Source organism: Halyomorpha halys, unplaced genomic scaffold (genome assembly GCF_000696795.3).
Source record: "Halyomorpha halys isolate HHAL.00 unplaced genomic scaffold, Hhal_1.1 Scaffold337.1, whole genome shotgun sequence".
Classification (NCBI taxonomy): domain Eukaryota; kingdom Metazoa; phylum Arthropoda; class Insecta; order Hemiptera; family Pentatomidae; genus Halyomorpha; species Halyomorpha halys.
Genome location: NW_027104734.1, coordinates 306250 through 326782, shown reverse-complemented (window position 1 = coordinate 326782; position 20533 = coordinate 306250). Strand labels below are relative to the sequence as shown.

The 20533-nt window shown below is 29.7% G+C and overlaps 2 protein-coding genes across 2 annotated transcripts in view; one reads left to right on the top strand and one right to left on the bottom strand.

The window, feature by feature from the left end:
- Window positions 1-2440: 2440 nt before the first annotated feature.
- Window positions 2441-7524, bottom strand: LOC106681424 (uncharacterized). The gene is made up of 2 exons (XM_014421743.3): window positions 7366-7524; window positions 2441-3117 (listed from the first exon to the last, which is right to left on the bottom strand). Exons 1-2 carry the CDS (start codon window positions 7393-7395, stop codon window positions 2788-2790), a joined length of 360 nt encoding a protein of 119 aa, XP_014277229.1. The 5' UTR covers window positions 7396-7524; the 3' UTR covers window positions 2441-2787.
- A 3944-nt stretch (window positions 7525-11468) lies between these two features.
- The window catches only part of Rip11 (Rab11 interacting protein), a 28823-nt gene continuing 19758 nt past the window's right edge, over window positions 11469-20533 (top strand). The window contains exons 1-4 of the mRNA XM_014421725.3: window positions 11469-11627; window positions 11700-11738; window positions 15273-15378; window positions 16413-16550. Of these exons, the coding sequence (XP_014277211.1) occupies window positions 11597-11627; window positions 11700-11738; window positions 15273-15378; window positions 16413-16550 (314 nt within the window). The 5' untranslated portion in view covers window positions 11469-11596. The remainder of the gene's footprint in view (window positions 11628-11699; window positions 11739-15272; window positions 15379-16412; window positions 16551-20533) is intronic.

Sequence of the window (20533 nt, the reverse complement as noted above, 5' to 3'; positions counted from 1 at the left end):
TGTACAAAATAATGTTTGTATGTAAAATTGGATATTATGTTCAATATTGGGTTTTATTATCATGATAAATGTGCTAATAATAAAAAAATATTTTTAAGTAGGACAACTTTTTTGTTAGAGTTTCAAACCATGTTTTATGTTGAAAATCATTTATGATCAAAATGTCAAGATCGATCAGTACTAAATTAATATTTTCTAGTAATAATAATCCTAATCACATCCTTGCACAACTGTTGGTCTAGTAACAGTACTGAACCCCTGACCCTTCATGGGTTGTAGCAGTACAGATTTAAATTTATTTTTTAGTTATAATAACACAATAATTAGGTGCTCTATTTCGTTTTATCACTCTTTAGTTACATATGTCACTCCCAAGAAAAAGACATTTTTTAAAAATCGATAACTACAATATTAAGTTGGAAGATTATTAGCTGACCCCATGTGATGATTGTAGGAAGATGGTCTTGGTGGCGGTCAACAATTTTGATAGTTAAATAGCACCAATTTGGAGAAGGACCTGTATATGTGTTTCCTACACCACTTCTTCATCGAAAAATATACATATCGCTGCTATGCTTGAATATTGGTGCATTTCACATTAAAAAAATGTTGGTTTTATTTTGAAATGGACATGACCCATAGCTATTAATGGAAACAGAGCTTTCTTTTTCTACTGTGGTCCTTCAACTATCCCATAGCTAGTGGGGTTGTCAAAATGTGACCACAATCTACATGGTCACTTAGACCTGGTTCATTATACAGAATACATCAATGCCAAAAATGCCACTATTCAAGCAAAACAGCAATATATTTAATCCTACAATCCCATATCAGAAAGTAATTAAACTTTTTGTCTATGAACTGATTAAAAATTTATGGTATAACTTCTATATTTTTCTAATTAGATATTTTGTTTTATTTTCAGTGATATGAAGTCGCTTCTTCCAATTTTTATCATCATTATTTCAACAAAGTTTTGAGAGTTTTTGCCTATTTTCCAGTATAATTTTTATTTAAAAGTATATATTTCATTAATTAATGATGAAAGTAAAATATAATTGCATGGTAATATTCGACTAATACCTACAAGTCATGTGTTACCATTTAAAAATAAATTATTTTTATATTCAATAGTCAATTTTTCCCTTAGACAAAGTTCATATCTGAAGATAAGCCATTAAAGCCTGAATATAATACTCAAAAGTTGGGAATGTTTTGGTCAATGGATTATAATATCATTATTTTTGTTTTTGGTAAGCAAAAACTATTGTAAAGAAATATCTATTCCATATATTTTTTTTATGAGAAAAACAACACTGTTATGTTCTGTTAATTAAATTATTTTAAGCTTACGAATATTATTGTGAACAAAATTCTTCTGATTGTAAGTAGGTAAAATTACTTTAGAATTACTGTGTATTTTAGTCTTTTAAATTGAAATACCTAAAATAAGGGGGGTGGCCAAATTTGTCTCCAGCCCGGGAGGCTAACACCCACTCCAGGCTACTGAGATGATATTAGCTATAGTACTCATGATCTTTTTAAAATATTTTATCAGGAAACTGCAAGTATGGTTTCTAAATTTCTAAACTCTGTTCAGTGTATTATAAATTACTAATTATTTCAAGAAAACATTGGAGTGTCAAGTTGTCTTCTAAGAAATGATATAGGATTACAGAACTACTTATGCAAATTACTTGCATCAATTTCCCTGCCGGCCTTCGCCCACAGTCTATCCCGGTCGAGTCCGTAAAAATAAACAGAGGTAGATAGAAAGGCTTGACCCAAGGACGATTATTGGAAATGAAATGCCAGGCGGAAGTAAGGCTAAGGACAAAGAAATGGTTCTGATCCATAGATGGTCGTAAGAAGTCGATTCCTGATTTTTTTATTTTAATCAAATAGAAATAGATAGTAAAATAATTTATTACTGCATATCTGAAATTATTTCATAAACTCTTCACAACTTCTCTTATTCATCATAATGGTAGCGGAAAATTTGTTCTAATATTTTCATTAATCAAGCTATTTCTGATTGATAAAACGAGTTAATTAAAACAGTTTTGAACAACACAATTGCGAAATGAAAATTATCTGTGATTGGCACTTATACACCAGAAAACCATTTCACTAAACTGTATTAACCATATAAATAAAGTGAAAAATAAACGCATTGGTAATTTCTAATCAATGGCGCGCAAAATGTTTTGTTGCCGAAGGGCATGGAGGGGTTATGAATTCTCGAAGGAAACCATATTTTTGTGGGGTTTTAATGAGGGGGGACTTCAAAACTAGGAAGCAATAAAAAATAAAAATGCAGCTACACCTATTCTACATAAACAGTGAACAAAAAAAAGTAATTAGAACGTAGGTTATTTCTAGAGAACTTCCTTCGTCATTCTTAAGAGGAGAAAGGTTAAAGGAAAAACAAAACTACCAATTAATAAAGTTTAAATTTATTACTTCAGTCATAACATAGCATTTAGGCATACTAATACGATTTGAGTGACGATGATCGAATAAATATTGTAACAATACCGTGTCAGTGAACGAAATTTTCGATATGAATATTTAGGAGGAAGTGATGAAGTAATCAAATTAATTTATCAACTTAATTAAATTCAAATCAATTTGAATAGTTGAATAGGATCCGGTTTATTACTAGTTACTATGAAAAACGAATGGCAACTATACACACTTATTCGAAAAATTTTAAATTTTTTCGACAAGTTTTATTTTTTTAATGTACAGTAGGTACTTCGGTTTTTATATTTTAAATCACAAAATTTAAAGTTTCCCTTGCCTAATCGTCACCGGAAGTGGGGGTGGTGGTACGTCCGGTATGTTGGGATCGGATGGTTTGTTATTTTTAAATTTGTCCCATGATATGTCTTCAGGCTCTTCAGAAATAGTTGGAACTGGGATAGGCGAAACTGGTTCAGCTTTTTCTATCGGGAATTCGTGCGTGAGGTAGAGAGGAGGCGAGGGGCGAAGGACTGGTGCAACTGCAGGGTACGCCTGGCTGGGGACTAGTTCCTCGTCGGATGTGATAAGGGCGTTGTAAATCCGAGGCACTTTGAGTAGTTTGCTTCCATTCACCGCAACCATCAGGTAGATCTGAAAAATAAATAATCCAAATTTATTTTTAAAATGGGTGGAAGGGAGAAAACTTTAACTTTAGGGAGATGACATTTTAAACCACTTTATAAATTCCAGAAGTGAAAAATTCATGATTTTGGGAAGCTATAAATTCAGAAAGGTTGTTTGTACTGTAAACCATTTTCAAAAATTTTTCCACAAATTAAGTTGTCAAAATTTCAATAAAGGTGAAAATTCGTTAGAGGCAAGCCTCAAGAATAGTATAATTTGTTTTCTATCCCTTTTTACTCTTGGGGTGTTTTCTGGCCTCGTTTTAAATATTGGGAAAAATTAGATGTTGAAAAGTAGTTCCATTTTATGTTTATATAAATAGCTTTTCATGATATTTTTTTTTATTAATTTATTGAAATTTACTACTGTATTGATAAAAAAATTAGGTCTAGGGGAAGAAAGAAGGCGAGGTGGATGGGCAATGTAACAGAAGATCTATGAAAAAGTGGAATCTCCATCAGATGCGCAACCAACAGGGATGACTGCAAAGGCAATTGGCCTACATGCGCCTGTTGCGCCTACAATGATGATGACGATTAGATAAAATTACATTTAGTAAATAGTAAATATGATACGTATTCTATTACAATGGCATGACAGTCTTTTGGAGAAACCACCAATTGGTAGCATTCCAATTACATTTTTACATTAGAAGTCTGGAAGCCATCTACTTTTCTGACGCCTAGGAAGATTGTCAGGAATAGAAGAAGAAGCAAGGTTAACTAGTGAATTTGGGTGCTTAGAATTTTATAGAGATTTTAGAATAGGTATGTTCCTATATCTGGTTCAGGCAAGATCTGTTACTTCAATTGTTAATTGATATGCTGAGTTTGTTCAAAATCGTTAGAGCCATTTTGGAGAAAATCGAAAAAATGTAAATAATCGATTCTATGGAACTTCTGGGTGGGTCGATTTTATTGAAAAAGGTGCTGTCCCATACCAGGCCTTATGGAATTTCAATTTCCTTTTCGACTTTTTATTTTTGAGCTATACTGTTCATAGACGCAGACCATTTTGCGACAATATATTATTTGAACTCAGAAAACCTCAAAACATGTATTTCGGCCGAAAACTCGAATTCGAATATTTTTCACGACCGCAATACTTTTCCTTATTATATACTCCAAACATAGGTAAGTGAAAGTGATAAACGAAAATTTAATGATGAAATATTACAATCAATAACTCTTTAGAACGTTGTCGAACAAAATGTTTCTGCGTCCTTCTGTTTTTTTGGGTTGCCGAAAATACATTGTTAGAACAAATTTAATTACTTTTTTGTTTGTTTTTTTAAATTACTTTTAATTGGAAGTAAAATAATTATTCTAAGGCAAATAAACAATTCCAATTATAATGTGACATCTGTAATACATGTATAATTTGCCTCCACAGACACAATGAATATGTTTCAATTTATTTTAAGTGTATTCATGCTAACGTATTATCTATGCAGAGCACATTAGGTAAAAATTAAACTGACGGAGTTAGTTGGGAAGAAAATTAGTTGCGAACGTGATTTGGTTGTAGATATTTTTTTAAAAAATATCTATTATAAACCAGCTATAGTTAAAAAATAAACTTATCATTAATTTAACCTAATGATCGCATAATAATTTTCTCAGAATATTTTATTTTATATTTCCTCAGATATAACCTTGATATGTAAAATTCATATAACGTCATTTCCGGTTTCGTGAATTTAACGGGAACATTGATAAATGTCATTCTTTTGCAAAAATAAATGAAGTTTAAATCACCTTAAATATTATATGTTATTATTATTATTATAATATTTTCTATACGGTTTTCAAGGAATTAGTCCTAAATTATATATTTAAAAATAGGTTTTAATTTTTTTTTCTTTTATAAAGAATCAACTAATCAGGAAGTTAATACTTTTTATTGTCATTCCTTGTTTAATCTCGGCTTTACGCCCACATGTATATACATTGGAAGAAATTCCAGTGAGGTAGAAAGGGTATAGGGAGATGTTCATCTGCACTGTAACGGAAAAGAAGCAGAAATTGTCTTTCAACTGCCTTGGGACAGTTATGGAAAAATCAGGGAAAGTGGATTCAGAAATTTTGATCTAAAAAAAAATAGTTTAAACTTACATTTTGAAATATATTTTACCTTTTTAAGTAAGAAGATAATATTAAAGGTCACTGTTGTATTCATAGGTAATATAAAGAAGTGTTCAAGAAAAAAAATTCACATTCGGGGGGGTTAGAGGCACCTCTTGCTGGATCCAGTAAAGTGAAATTCTACATTTTTATAAACTTATAAAGCGCCAATACAGGTGAAAAATCATTTCAGAATATAATAAACATTATAGAAAAATCATAATTTTCATAAAGTAATGTAATAAAAAAATTTTTTAACTAAAGTTTGCATAGCAAAATTGTAAAGTTTCAAATAGATTTATTCTAATTAGAGATTTATACAATGCCAGGAGCAGCGAAGTTGAGAGAGTAAGGCACTTGACCCCCGACTTCCGGGATAGATGTATGGTAAAAAAAAAAATGTTATTTTAGCTGTTGGTCGACAAAGGAGCTGTGTAGTCCTATAGCGCATCCAGGTTTGTAAAATGGGTATCTGACCCTTCGATAGACTGGTTGTTCCATGGTTGTTTTATCGTCAGTCTTGAACAATGCCTCCATATCAAGTGCTGAACCTAGAACCCTTCACATGCTTTTTTTTTTAATATGATTTATTGATGGTTGCGGTAAGTCTTCCATAAAGCTTGGTAAAACAATGCGGGTTTGATTCCCACCTGAATTAGTCAATGTTTATTTTTCAGAGGTCCCGAAAAATGAATCTTGACAATCCTACTCTGGGTACAGTCCAATTGTAGGACTTCAATGGAAGTTTCGAGCCTGACAAAGAAAAAATATATTCACGTCAATAACTATTAATAATATGCTCTTATATACTTATTTAGAAAGCAATGAACGCCAAGCCTCAGTTATTTCTATTCTTATATTCAATACATTTCCTAAATAGCAGTCCATAAATTAATTTTTAGTAATTAATAATATTAGACATTAATACTGGATACAGATCCAATTTTAGTACAAAATAGATAATCTCAGTTTTATTTTTTTAACTTCCCAATAAGTTGAACACTCATCGATACTCAGAGTCCATTAAGCTTTTAAATTATAACCCCTTTAATAACATTTTCAATCGATTTATTTTGAAATTAATAAACAATTTGTTCTTTACAACAATCATAGCTAAACCTTTAAACATTATGAATCTTAATTAACCTGATCAGCAGTTTGATGAATCATTCTCAAATTAAACCTTTTTTCATTACGTATACTCATAATTTATTTCCTTTATTTTTTATTTCATTAAAATAAATAATAAATTATGTTACAAAGGATATGATTTATTGCAAAGATTATATTTAGTTACTTTGAAATTCTATCGTATTTTATTTTTTGTATAAAAGGTGTTTAATTCTAATTTCCATAAACTTTTTTTTTTAATTACAATTTTTGATAGTTTTGTAACAATTTAAATATATTTTCATATTACATTTCAATGTTTCTACTCAAAATAATTTTTTTAATCAAAGATTCAATTTAGGAAAATTTTACTTAGTAAAAAAGGAACAGACTGACGGAATTGAGAAAAAGGTATAAATGATCAGTAATGATAAAATTACATAATTTATGAATGATACATTTGAATTAATGTAATTCATAATTAAATCTAATACAAATGCTTCAAAGAATAATTTAAAATGGGTCCGTGAATACCGATAACGATCACATAAACTCCAAATTTTTTAAGTGTATTTCGAAAAGAAATGGGACCTAATAAATTTGTTTTTTCAAAATTGGATGAGGTTTAATCTGAAAGAGAACAAGACGCCATAAATTGGCCTGTTTACTCGTAGGAAAATATTTATTTATATAGCAAAACGTTAGATTTTATTGGCAAAATATTAAATATTTCAATCAGGAAGTTTTAATTTATCATAGAAAATATTAAAATAAATTGAAAAATGCAATATATTAAATTCTATTTGCTGTGTTGTCGCCGCAGAAACAAGAATTTTCTTAAACAGGAAGTAAAGGTTCATAGTAAACAAACACTAGATAAATAAAAAGAGCGCTTTGGATCTATATGTAGTAATTTGTATTGATAAAATTAGAACAGATATAATTTGATTTAAATTAATAATGTATAATAATCAATTCTTACCTGAAAGAGTATCCATAATTTAGATTTCATTTATGAGAGTTGAAGCGTAGCAAGAGACGGTTCAAAAACTATCCAATACTCTGCAGGCCGCTCCCTACCAATGGGCCCCACTCTCTCTCGAAAGGCCCATGCGAACACTGCAAGCCTCAAGGGCAAACCTAAGGCCGTCGACGAATTCCTTAATGCTAACTCATAGTTGGTCACTCTGGAGCACAAAGAAGTTTGACAAACTCTGAAGGACTGAGGGCATCTTCAAAGAATCAACATAAACAAAAAAAAAAAAAAAAAAAAAAAAAAAGAATCTGGGTCTTCTAATATTTTTATATGATACAAATAAAGTGCATAGTGAATACCGGAAAAGTTAACATTATTACTTTGTCTTGATTCCAATGTTAGTAATCAAATCGCCGGATGATACTATTTAGCGTATGTCATAATATATTTGTAATTTTTTTTTACTTTCACTAACCTAGTATAACTTATGTTTTGCATGAATACTGACACATCTAGTACATTTTGGTACATAGTATGGGAAGGATCACGTCCAGGAAAAATTTCGAAAACGACTTTTCAACGGAAATACAAGTTTTAAGGTCTTCCGAGTCTCGCAAAATGGTCACAAACAGCTAGCTCAAAAATGAAAAGTTGGATGACTCTTGTATTACGTGTTAAAGACTAGAGATAAGATTATAATGGAAAGTTACAGCAACTGTTTTATTCATATCGACTTACCAGAAGTGCCAGTTTATATTATCGATTTTACACTTTTATTACGATGTGCTCCAAAACGGCTTTGACGATTTTGATTAACTTGTAATATCAACGTAAAATTATACAGTCTTTATTATGAGCTATATTTTATAGCCTGATAGAACTTAAATACCGAATTTCTAAAATAGCTTCCTAAAAAATACCTTTAATTTGTTTATTTGAGATAGTTAACCATATCTTCAGAGTTAGTAGTTATTAAAAATGCATAAATATAAACTGCGTAAGAATTTAGTGATTAACCAAAGGAGAAATATTATTGTGTAAAACAAATATTTAGAAATAAGAGTAGTAATATAGAGGTATGATGAACTCTTGTAAATCCAAATGTTATAAAAAATAATAGTTGTTTAAGCATACAAGTTGTATAAGCTTAGGAAGATCGAAGAAAAAACACATAAAGCAACAGACATTTTTTTGTTTCCATGGTTATTATGAAAGAAGTTATTTTTTACTTTACCTCTATGAAGAAGTCAGACAGGGCTCAAATTCCAAATTTCCAAAATAACTACCTTTAAAATACGTTTGTTCATTATTTTAAATAATAAAAGTATCTATCATTGTTAGCAGCCAAAAATAATATATAAATACAAAACATGATTATTTTTTTTACTTCTTTATTATCAGATCCGTCAGGTTGGCCTTATGTGGCTAATGTAACAGTTTGCTAGTTTTTTTTTTTTTTTGTTTAACAGTTGATAATGGGGAGTATAGCCTCGTGCAAAAGACGCCTCTAACTATTTACAATTCTATAACCATGAACTATTATAAATAATAAAGATCAATTATAAAAATAAATAAATAATTCAAAATAAAAGAGAAAATAATAAACAAAAACAAATGATATTTATACAATTTTTTTTTAAATTGATAGATATTACAATCTGCCACACAGTTGTGGGCAATAGGTAATAGTGATGAATGATCTCATACATACTAAAATAAATAAATAAACTCTCTTAAAATATATACAAACAAAAGAATAAACAAGATGAACATAATCAAACTATCTGTATGAAAAATAAAATAACATAATGATAATATAGAATTAATTAAATAAGTAATTGACTTATACTGAAAACAATGGAAAAGAAATTAAATAATTATAGTAATTATAATTATTATAAATAAATATAGAGTTTATAACAGAATGTCTTGCATCAGTCTGGCTTCTGTGTTAGCGACGAGGTTGGGTAGCCAACGTTGTAAGCCTTATACTACTGGTAACTGAGAGCGGAATTTTGTAAATAGTTTTTTAATGAAATCAACTATGTATTTCACTTTTAGTTCAAAATGCAATTGGCTATGTCTTATAAACCAGGTGGAATCTACTGTGATTCTCAGGTAATACCATATTAAATAATTTTATATATATGTATATGTAGTTGATCGTAAAAATCTAAATATAAGAAGATGGTCAGGGTTGCGGTTAAAAAATGGAACAAATAGTTTATAATTATTTTAATGTCCGACGTTTAAAGCGAAAGATTGAACAGAACCTATTAATAGGTTTATCATTAATAGGTTAACCTATTAATAAGGTTCTGTTCAATCGTTCGCTTTGAACAGCTCTGATGAAGCCCAGCAAAGTGGGGCAAAACGTCGTACATTAAAATAGTTATAAACTATTTGTTCCATTTTTGGACCGCAACCCTGACCATCTTCTTATATTTAAATAATTTTATGATTAACTAATGGAGAAAATAAATGCTTAGAGCTTTCATGGTTTTCATGACAATAATCAACTTTTACTTTCATTCGCTTAAATCTAAAATATATAATAAGGGGAAGTATTCCCATCTTGAATTATAAAGTAATCGTTGTTTTGAAATATATAGACATTATTTTAATTCCAAGTGCCCACCAGATTTTTATTTTTTGTATATATATCCTTTAGTTTCAAAAATATAGTATATATCAGAATAAAAATTCATTTTTTATTGTATACATGTTGCTCTGAGGCAAACTGTGAATATATCGATTGTAGTTCATTAGCCGCTGTGGCATTACATGTTGTGTAGTCTTTGTTGTGAGCACTTCTAAGCTAGTGTTCTTTGTTCGCACTACAGTTAGAACATTTTATGTTATATAACCGTAACAAATAAAACAGTAAAAACAATATATTTGTGTCAACCACCGTTCAACAGTTTCTTCCTATTTTTTTCAACTAAATCTTCATCCATCACTCATAATAAAACAATGGATAAATATAATATATGAAACAATTTGAAAATTAACTAGAGGAGAAAAAAGAAAAAAATATTTTCTCTGGTTGAAGAAAACATATTTCCGAAAATCAGAGCTAGGCAAAAATTAATTATAATTACAATTACTATAACTTGGAATTGAAGAAATACAATTACTTGATGAACTACTGTAATGGTAATTGTTGGACCAGTATCCTATAATAATATTCCCCTTTCCCATGTTGAAAGATCCGTTACCCTGGACTACATCTAGAAAAACGGCAAACTTGGAATCCTTACACAAGACACAAAATTATTACAACACTTAATAGACAAACGGTCTAAACTTCTAATCCATTACAAAAGATTGATCTTCATGATCATAAAGGTCTGTCTGGACACTCGGAGTTGAACTTTGGGGCTCCACTAAATCTTCGAATGGCTCTCGTACCCAACCCTTACAATCCAAAGTCCTTCCTGAAATCCTCAATGCTACTTCGTCAAAAATAAAATCATAAATAAACACCTCAGTGATCAATATGTATCCGATCTATAAAAAGTCGGTGGGCGAGAGGTCCGATGAAGAGGCTGGCTGCTGCAAAACTTCATTTCAATTCTTTTAATTTCACAATAGTTTTGTGAGATGAATACGTTTTGGGTCTTCCTCGTGGTTCGTTTTGTAGTGATTTTTTTCAAACCAACGCTGCACTTTTCTATCTTTAACAGTATTCTCTCTAATGGACTGGTTTATATTGGGTGTAGTCTTAGCAGGATTGATACCAAGTTTATACTCATACAAAAAATTACACGAATATCGGTGGAATTCATATCCGTACAAAACAAATAACAAAAAAAGAACACTTCACACATTTTGGAAAACTGACCTCAATAAATTACGTCCAAAAGCCATTTAAAGTAGAACTCTTTGAATTATATTTAATTAAAATATTCGCAGTTAAGATGATTAGGTACCTAGGTTACTTATTATTGGGGGAATGATACCATCTATCCCCATTTTTTGCGAAAAGATCACACTTAAGTTATAATACAATCATTGACAATTACAAAATCGCACCCTTCAATTGACCTGTTCTTTTCTACTTTGGGGGTATAGATATAGACTTCATTCTGACTTCTTTGCAGTTTCATTTCTTATCTTATTGCTGTTAGCAAATGTAACCTACTAGGTTGTTGTCATTTCGTTATGAGTTTATAATTTGTTTTATTTTGTTTAATTGTTGTTTAGTTATCGGTTGTTAAGTTAAATTACTTCAAATATGTGGAGTCCAACACATGTTCAAGTTACTGGTAAGCAGATCTTATTTTGTAATTTTGGTTTCATTATTTGCTTAGTTTTTAACTATGTCTCTTTTGTTTTAGTGCATAAAGCTAGAGGACTGCTTAGTAAAGGGAAAAATGGTAAGGAATTACGTACTATAATTGACTTTGTTCTTTATGTCTTGTTAATAGTGGAGATTTTAAATAGTTTTAGCCACAATTTATTTTGAACTGATCTTATTGACACAGATTTTAATTGTAAGCCTATTTATTTACTCCTTATTTAATAACAGTCTTTTTTGATTAAACAACTATTTTCTGCTTCATATTTATAATTGGAATATTACTAAAAATAATCTTAATTATAAGTTAAAAAAATCATAAATTTGTCTGTTATAGATAATTTGTAAACTTAATTCTAGGGAACCTGTGGTTTTGTCTGTCATGGGAACTAATATTCTGTCCCTTGATATCTTTTTAAGGAATATTGATGCACTGTTTATTGTTTTTAATATTTTTATCACTTCTCATTTTTCTTAAAAGTATATTTACATATCACATACATACAGATGCTAGTATCTTATGTTTGCACTCTCCTTTCTTTTTTTTCATTAGATTTTATTTATAAAAATCCACTTAACACATCATATTGTCTTGTGGAATATTATTATTATCTATTTTACAGCTGTCGACTTCCACTCCTAAGATAAACAGAATCTCAACAGATCCTTTTCATTTGAGGCTGGTGCCTAAATTTTCACTAATACAAATCACTTTCTGGTGCAAGCTTATAATGGTTTTGTCATTTTGTAAAAGTAAATACCCTCCTATCTGCCAGGTTGGATAAGTGCTTAAGAACTAGTACCTACCCGTCTACTCAATAAAGATTGCCACTTAGTTGTGGAATACTTTATATCTTTTAGAGATTGCTCTTTATCTATCTATCAATAGGTGCTTCAACCCTGCGATGGGTCCTCGCTCATTTTTCAAAGAACAGTCATATAAGCTATGTCTTAAGCATTGTCGAAGTAGATTGACAAATAGCCACATCTAAAAAGAATATACAAAAATTATGGTATTTGTTACTTCAATAACAGACAGTGAGTTCTGGGTCAAGGAAAATATTCTACCTATTTTTTCAGGAACATATAACCATAAATGCAGCCCAAAATGTTTAGTATGTAATGATTCAACATGCAAAATTCTCTTATAATGATGTACGAAAAATGCTATAAGAAAAGAATTATTGATATAAATTGCAGTGTTATTAATGTATTTTTAGTTTTTATGTTTTCTAATTAGGTTTTATTTTTGTAAACATTTTAATTATTATAACTGGATTAATCCTCCTTATTTCTCTTAATATTATTTCAAACAACACATGATTTTTTTGTGTATTTTTCACCTAAATTTTGACAAATATTGTAAGTTTTAATTAATTTCATATTTCAAAAACATAATGCTGATTACTGAATACCCTTATTCTTTACCTTATCCTTTCGGGTTTATCTGCTTATCTTTCTTGAAACTATTTCTGCTGTTGATTGTGATTTGGCTTATTTGTGCATTTACCAAACCTCAAATTATTCCCATACATCAGGTTAAAGATTAAACTGCTTTACAAATGTGGAGTTCTACTTCATCTCTTATTTTCTAACCATGGTGTTACTAATCTGGCAATAGATTTAATTTACTTTATTTATTCCGTTTGTAATTTCTTGGTTTATTTTTCTTGACTTGCTAATTAATCTTACTTTGTGGGTGTATTTATTGTTCTTTCTGATTCTGCTCCATTACAATATCGATGCACATTTCTTTTCTCTTTAGAAACTACAATTACTCGGCTCTAGGCTATATTAATCTGTATGCCCACTTCCAGAATCTCTTCCGGACACTATTATGGCCTGCTGAAGTTTCTCTTTGTTATCTTCAAGGAAAATAATTTTATCTGCAAATAGTATTGAACTCCTAGGTATACTACATTTGGTAATCTATTAAATTTTGAGTCTAGATTGGAGTATTTTTTAGTTTATTTACAATTGAGGAGAGCTCAATGGGCTTCTAGTTGCTACAGTCTTTTTATGACACCTGCTTATAAAAAGAAATAGATTTATTACTTTTTCAAATATTTTGACTATCTTCTTCGATAACATACTTTCTGGAAGAGGTTTTGTAAAGTATTTAGCACCTCTTTTCCTCTGTATTTAATCATATGTGAAAAGATTAGATCAAATCCTGCCACTTAGCAGTTTTGTTCTTTTCCACAGTCATGTTTACATCTCCTATCTTTCATCTATCTACAATTTTTTCAGTATGAATTTTACCATCATTCATTTATAGTTTTTATTTCATTAGTGTTTCTATTTTCACAGATTTTATTTTCTTCATAAATATGTTTAACTTCTTGATCTATGAACTCCTTCAAAGATTCTTTCCTTGCACCATAAACAACAATCTTAACCCTATTTCTTTTAGGGTCTGGAGTGTGTGATTAGACTGATACTTCTTCCAAGCAAATTTTTTTGGTTGACAGCTGCTCCAGCTTCATGATTCCACCATTTAAAGCCCTCTCCAATTTTTTTTTTTTTTTTTTTTTTATGTTATAATTAATTACTAATCATTTGGCAGATAGAATTTGTAACAGATGTCTGAAGTCAAATAATGGATTGCACAAATCATAACCATACCTTCTCTATATAAGGCTGGGAACATCTTGGCATAATGTTATATATATTTTTTCTTTTCTTTTTGGTGGGTATTGAGGATCAGTCAATAATAGAACTTTGTAATAATACATCTTTTGGCGACATTTCGCAACTTTATTGTTTGCATAGTCATGGCCTACAATGAGAAAAAATACAGTTTATTAGAACATATATTCTCTTTAAATAATTTTTACAAAACTACAAGTACATAGTGCAATCTCTGACAAATAAATGTTACAATCAAGATATGGCTTAATACAAACATTACTTACAATTCTTAACTGCGGTGTGTTCTACATTATGATGTTTTCATCTTCAGATTTAGGGAAGGACTGAATCAGAAACATCATAATGTTGAACACACTCTAGTTGGTAATAATAAGTAATGTTTGTATTAAACCATATCTTGATAGTAATATTTATTAGTCGGAGATTGCACTATATATTAGTAGTTTTGTGAACCTTCATTTCAAAACCTATATATATATATATATATATATACACACACACACATACACACACACACACTATCATATATACACACATATAAAGGATATGCTGTGTGAGGAACAGGATCAACTTGTTACTATAACAACAATTTACTGTCATAACCCCTTTCGAGTCACTCTTAGTTGGTTCTGCTTGAAGTAATTAACTGTGATAGCAGTCTTTTCTTGTTTTTTTAGCTCCGTAGCATAAGTTAATATCTATTCTAATTAGTTTAAAATTGGATATGGCCTTGATAGTAATAATTCACTTTATTTTTATGGTATTTTAAATTTAATCTATAGTAAATAATTGCCAAAATTCAATAATATGTTGTAACATTGTTCTATTCAATGTGATTTTTAGCATTAAAATAACATTGACATTTTGCAAAGTTTTTATACTTTAGGGTTTTACTCTCTTTTTGACAACTGTTTTAGGTGTATAATATTATTAATACAAATTTCCCTCTTTTTCTTTTTAGGTACTAATGATGCCTTTGTTACCATTGGGTTGGGAAAAGAAACTTTTCAAACTTCTATAAAAGAGAAAGCCATAGGAGTTATTGAATGGCATGAAAAATGTGAATTGTAAGTATTGATCTGTTAATGTTTGCTAAATAAATAAATTTCAGAAATAAAATAAGATCTATTTCAAGTTTGTTTTTTTTTCACATTTATAAAATTTATATCCTCTGAACTTATCCAGTTTTGTACAAGGGTGGTTCGAAAAGTTCGGAATCACCGCTAGATGTCAGTGCTAGAGCAGCGAGGTTCCCACACAATAATCACACATCCTTTGTGAGTGAAAATGTGGTGTAAGTGGTAGTGACGACTCTTAGTTGTTGTTTCATACATAGTGATTTGTGACAACGGAAAAAACTGAAATTCGAGCAGTGATTAAGTACTTTGTAATGAAAGGTATAAAAGCAAAGGAATTCATGCCGACTTTCAGAACACACTAGGGGACTCTGCTCCTTCATATTCAACTGTTGCCAAGTGGACCAGCGAGTTTAAATTTTGTCGGGAGAGCTTAGATGATGATCCGCGTAGTGGATGGCCAAAAAGTGCTAAAACCCCAGAATTTATCGCAAAAGTGCATCATAAAAAGGTCATGGAGGATTGTTGATTGAAAGTGTGAGATTACTGAAGCTGTAGGATGTCATCTGAACGACTATATCACATTTTAACCGAAGAATTGGAAATGAAAAAATTATCCGCAAGATGGGTGCCGCAGCTCTTGACATTGGACCATAAACGCACCAGATTGGAATTGTCCGAACAAAATCTGGCCGTTTTCAGTACAACCAACAAGATTTTTTTGCCGGTTTGTGACTAAAGATGAAACTTGGGTCCACTACTATACCACAGAGACAAAACAGCAGTCAAAGCAGTGGAAACATGCTGAGTCACCACCACCAAAGAAAGTAAAGACAGTCATGGCCTCAGTTTTCTGGGATGCAAAAGGCATTCTGCTGATAGTTTAGAAGTTTAGAAATGAATAAGTTTATACGATTTAATATTTTAAAAAATGAATGAGTTAACAAAAATTTTAATTTTCATTCAATTTATTAAAGAACATTACTTTTAATGTTGAAGTAATAGTTCATTATTTTCCCTTCCAGGCTTATTCCTAAACAAGGGAACAAGGCAGAAATAGTACTAACTGCCTTGCATCATAATCTCTTAGGTATGGATGAGTTTTTAGGACGAGTGAATATACCATTAGCTGAAATGGATGTATACGAAAGACCCAAAAACAGGTAAATATTAACAAAAGTTTTTAATTTTGTTTTAACAAAGTTATTATTATTACTTCTTAGGCTCTACAACTCTGTGTTAAAAGATTAGGTTATTTACATATGTTTGTTTGGATTATGAGTTGAATATTAAATTTGTTGTGTATTCTGCCATTTATAATTCATAACTAGGGTTATCATGGTTAGTTGTTAAAGACACTGCCATTACACCTATCATTTCCTTTTTTGTTATAGTTATTTGAATTCATTATACTGTGGTAAAAAAACATATTTAGTATTGCTGATTTGGATGAAAATTAAAACTTGTATATAATGTTGTTTTATTTCGAACATACTGCATTCCTAAATTTTCGACTTATGACTGTTTAGGCAAAGATTATTGTTTTAAATTTTATAATTTCTTAAGGAGAAAAGTTATGAGAAAAAGTATGAAATAATTTGCAAAGCCACTGAATTTTCTGTGTTAATATCCTTATTATAAAAAAATATAACCTGTGAATAACAAAAACAAAATAATAAGAATAAAAAATTTTAAAAAAATTATATTTCCAACATTTTGTTACATTAACAATTTAAAAAAAAATATTATTTTTACTAAGACACAATAATACTTGTTGGCTTACTTTTAAGCCTGTCTTGTAATAAATAATAATTTTTTTCTTTTTTCAGATTTAAGTTTTTGTTTATTGGGATTCAATGTCCAATTTGGGCAGGAAGTATAGGTTATAGGTTATGTTAAGGATACCTTCAGGTAACCAACTTATTCTAGCCACAGTGAGAAAATTGAGGTTCATTCTAAGATCTATCATCAAATAAATTCATTTTCACCTATGCCCAGTTCGAATCAACTCTGCTTCGGGCTCAAGAATGTACTAGTGATTAACATGTTCAGTCACTACTCTGTTTATAATTTTTAGGTCTGTGATTATTATTTACATTTTATTGAAATCTCCATTAGGAAAAAAAATTGTAGTTAATTGCCTTCGCTGTATCATGAAAAATTGTGAACATTTAACCTCTGAAATCTTGAAGGATTCATCAATGATATTCGGTATGCAATCTGTTTACAGGTACTGATAATGGTGAGAGAACTAGTCTAGGAGTTAGACTTAGTGGTATTTTTTACCAACTTCTAGTGGTTCCTTAGAGCTTGCTACCTCATACTTACTATAGTTGGAGTTTTAACGTTCACTACTCATGACAGCTAAGAAATAAATATTAGCAGTCCGAGGTGGGAATCAAACCCAGATCATTCTGAACAAGAACTCTGGGAACCAATATTTGCTTCTAATATTTCTTGTGAGGGCCTTTCTGTACCATTGGTTTCAGTTTTATTTTGGTGAAGTCTAAATAATCTGTTTTTATTTAGGGTGAGGTTAATGTTTTAATTGTCAGCAGCCTGGTATTGGAAGTTTTTTCCATTAGAGAAATCTCCCTCCCTTGAAGTTGTTAATTCTAGCTGGAAAATTGTATCTATTATTTTTCTTGATTAGGTTTTTACAATTAAGAATAAAATAGAGAAAAGGGACAGACATCTGCTTACATATTTTTAAAGATTTTTTGTGATTGCATAATTAGTTAACACTTTTGATGCAAATTTATTTATTTAACTACTTCTGTGCAGTGGAAACATTTCATTAGTGTGCTTTAATTCATGTCGTGTATTATTGCTTCATTCACTATTTGTATTTAAATATTTAGAAGCTAAAATACCTCAACCATTAGGAATGCAATTTTCTATGTAGTGTAAATTAAGCATCAACAATGTTTCAGGTTTTAGATTTTGTAGTTTGTAAAAACTAATTATTATGATTATCGATAGTCCGCCAAAAAATGTCCAGCCATACTAATTTAACTGGATATTACTAGCAAAGGAATTTACTATTTTTGTAATCAGATTTAATAATTTAGTTACTAAATCGTATATCGATTTTATACTTTATTGTCCATGTTATCAATCCAAATTTTTATTCTCAAGCCAATTTTGAATATTTAATATTCAAAAATGGTCGAGCCTTGGCTTATGCTTTTAAACAATTTTTTGTTTTTGGAATTCCCTGTCTTTTTGTTTTATATACCTTACACTTTATAGTAAAAAATAAAAAAAATGTATATATTCTCTTATTAATTATCGGAGAAGTTTATCAGGGGGTGCGGTCAGAAAAGAACAACATAAATAAACAAAACCATATTTATTTATTTTATGCCGACGTTTCGACCTAAGTTTCAGGTCTTCATCAGGGGTTATGGTGTAGAAGGTAGGCCTAAAACTGTTAATGTTCTCTTATTAATCATTCTATAAATATTTTTCTCAAGATTTATGTTCGTGATGCTTTGAAAGAAGTATTAGTTATTAGACCACAATAGATTATGATAGTAAGCTTAGAGAGGTATGAGGTCTTCTGTTCAGTTTTAGCAATTGCTTGATGATGACAGTAACTGCTGCAGAATCACCTTCATGAAATTATTTTTTTCTGTTAAGTATCTTTTTAACTAGTCTCTTCATTGGAAATAGTTTTTATTTTGTTGTTTCAATCCTCACACTGGATGGCATCTGTTAGGTCAGTACTTAACAGTTTAAAATGGTCAACTGTTCCCCTTTTACAACTGTTTTATTTATTGAAAGTCGGCTCTTCTTAAAATAGCTCCATAATCCTTGTTCTTGTCTTCAACATGTTTTAGGCCTCTTCTACCATTATGATGAAGGTCTTATACAAAGCTATTTGGATGACGTTTTCTGGACTTGTTTTGTATCACCCTTGCTTTTCTGTCTTGAGCAACAAGATATGTAATTCACCATGTAAGTACTGCTATAATGTAAGAAACGGAGGTCCCCTGTATTATTCTCTTTATTAGATTTTTGCTCTGTAGTAATGCCATAGTTATGTATAGTCTTAAATCATTCCATAAATTCTTTCATCTAATTTATTATTTATTAATGGCTAATTAATGCTTAAGTAGTTATTAGTAATCTGCTATTCTGATTAATATCATTTAAATAATTTTATAAATTGTCTTTCTTTTTCAATTTTCGCTGAAAATTTTAAATCATTTCATTCAAATTTTGAGGATTTTTATAGTTATGGCCAACATTCTTTCCTACTTATATTAAATAATTTTAGGTCTTCATCTTAACCACTATCAAACTGGAAGTGTAGTTTATAGAATTTTTATTATATCTCTATAAAAATATTTTTAGAATTTTTTTTTCTATTGATTAATTAAATAAAATGTTATTATTAAATATTTGGATGTCAATTAAATGGGTGGCTAAAGAGTTGTTAGAAAATCTTTATAATCATTTATTCGATGTAAAATTGTCCATTCCATTGAAAATATTTTAACTTGATACTTTTCGTTCTTTCATAAACACATTCATAAATATAGGTATAATTGAAGATGGAAGATTTTTCAAACTTTTATCTACACAAAACCTCTTACCACATCCACATTTGTTACTGTCTTAAAACTATAATTGCTGCATGTAATCCCATCCTTTGTATCTACTTTTGATGTCAAGTAGTGCTAATTTATTGAAATATTTAAATAAAATATTGTTTAAGTCTTTATTATTCACTTTTTTTTTTCTGTTAATATTGACTTGGAAACATTTTACCTCTCTAGGTATCAACATTATTAGAAAATAGTAGAATATGTGTACTATTTTTAAAACCAGATAACCAACCTACTTTTAAGTCACCATCTATTTCCTTCAATGGAAATATGTTCTTTTTTAGTTTATCGACTGACTCCTATTTATACTTTTCTAAAATCATTTAGATTCATTATCATGAATACCTTCTGATGTTATTTATGAAACATAGAAGTGATTAAATCAATATTTTAACTTTTTAAGATATCAAGAAAGGTTTCAAAACCGTAACAAAAAACTATTTATTGTTAATATATATGTATATATAGTTGACCGTAAAAATTGATATATAAGAAGATGGTCAGGGTTGCGGTCAATAGTGAAAAAATTGACC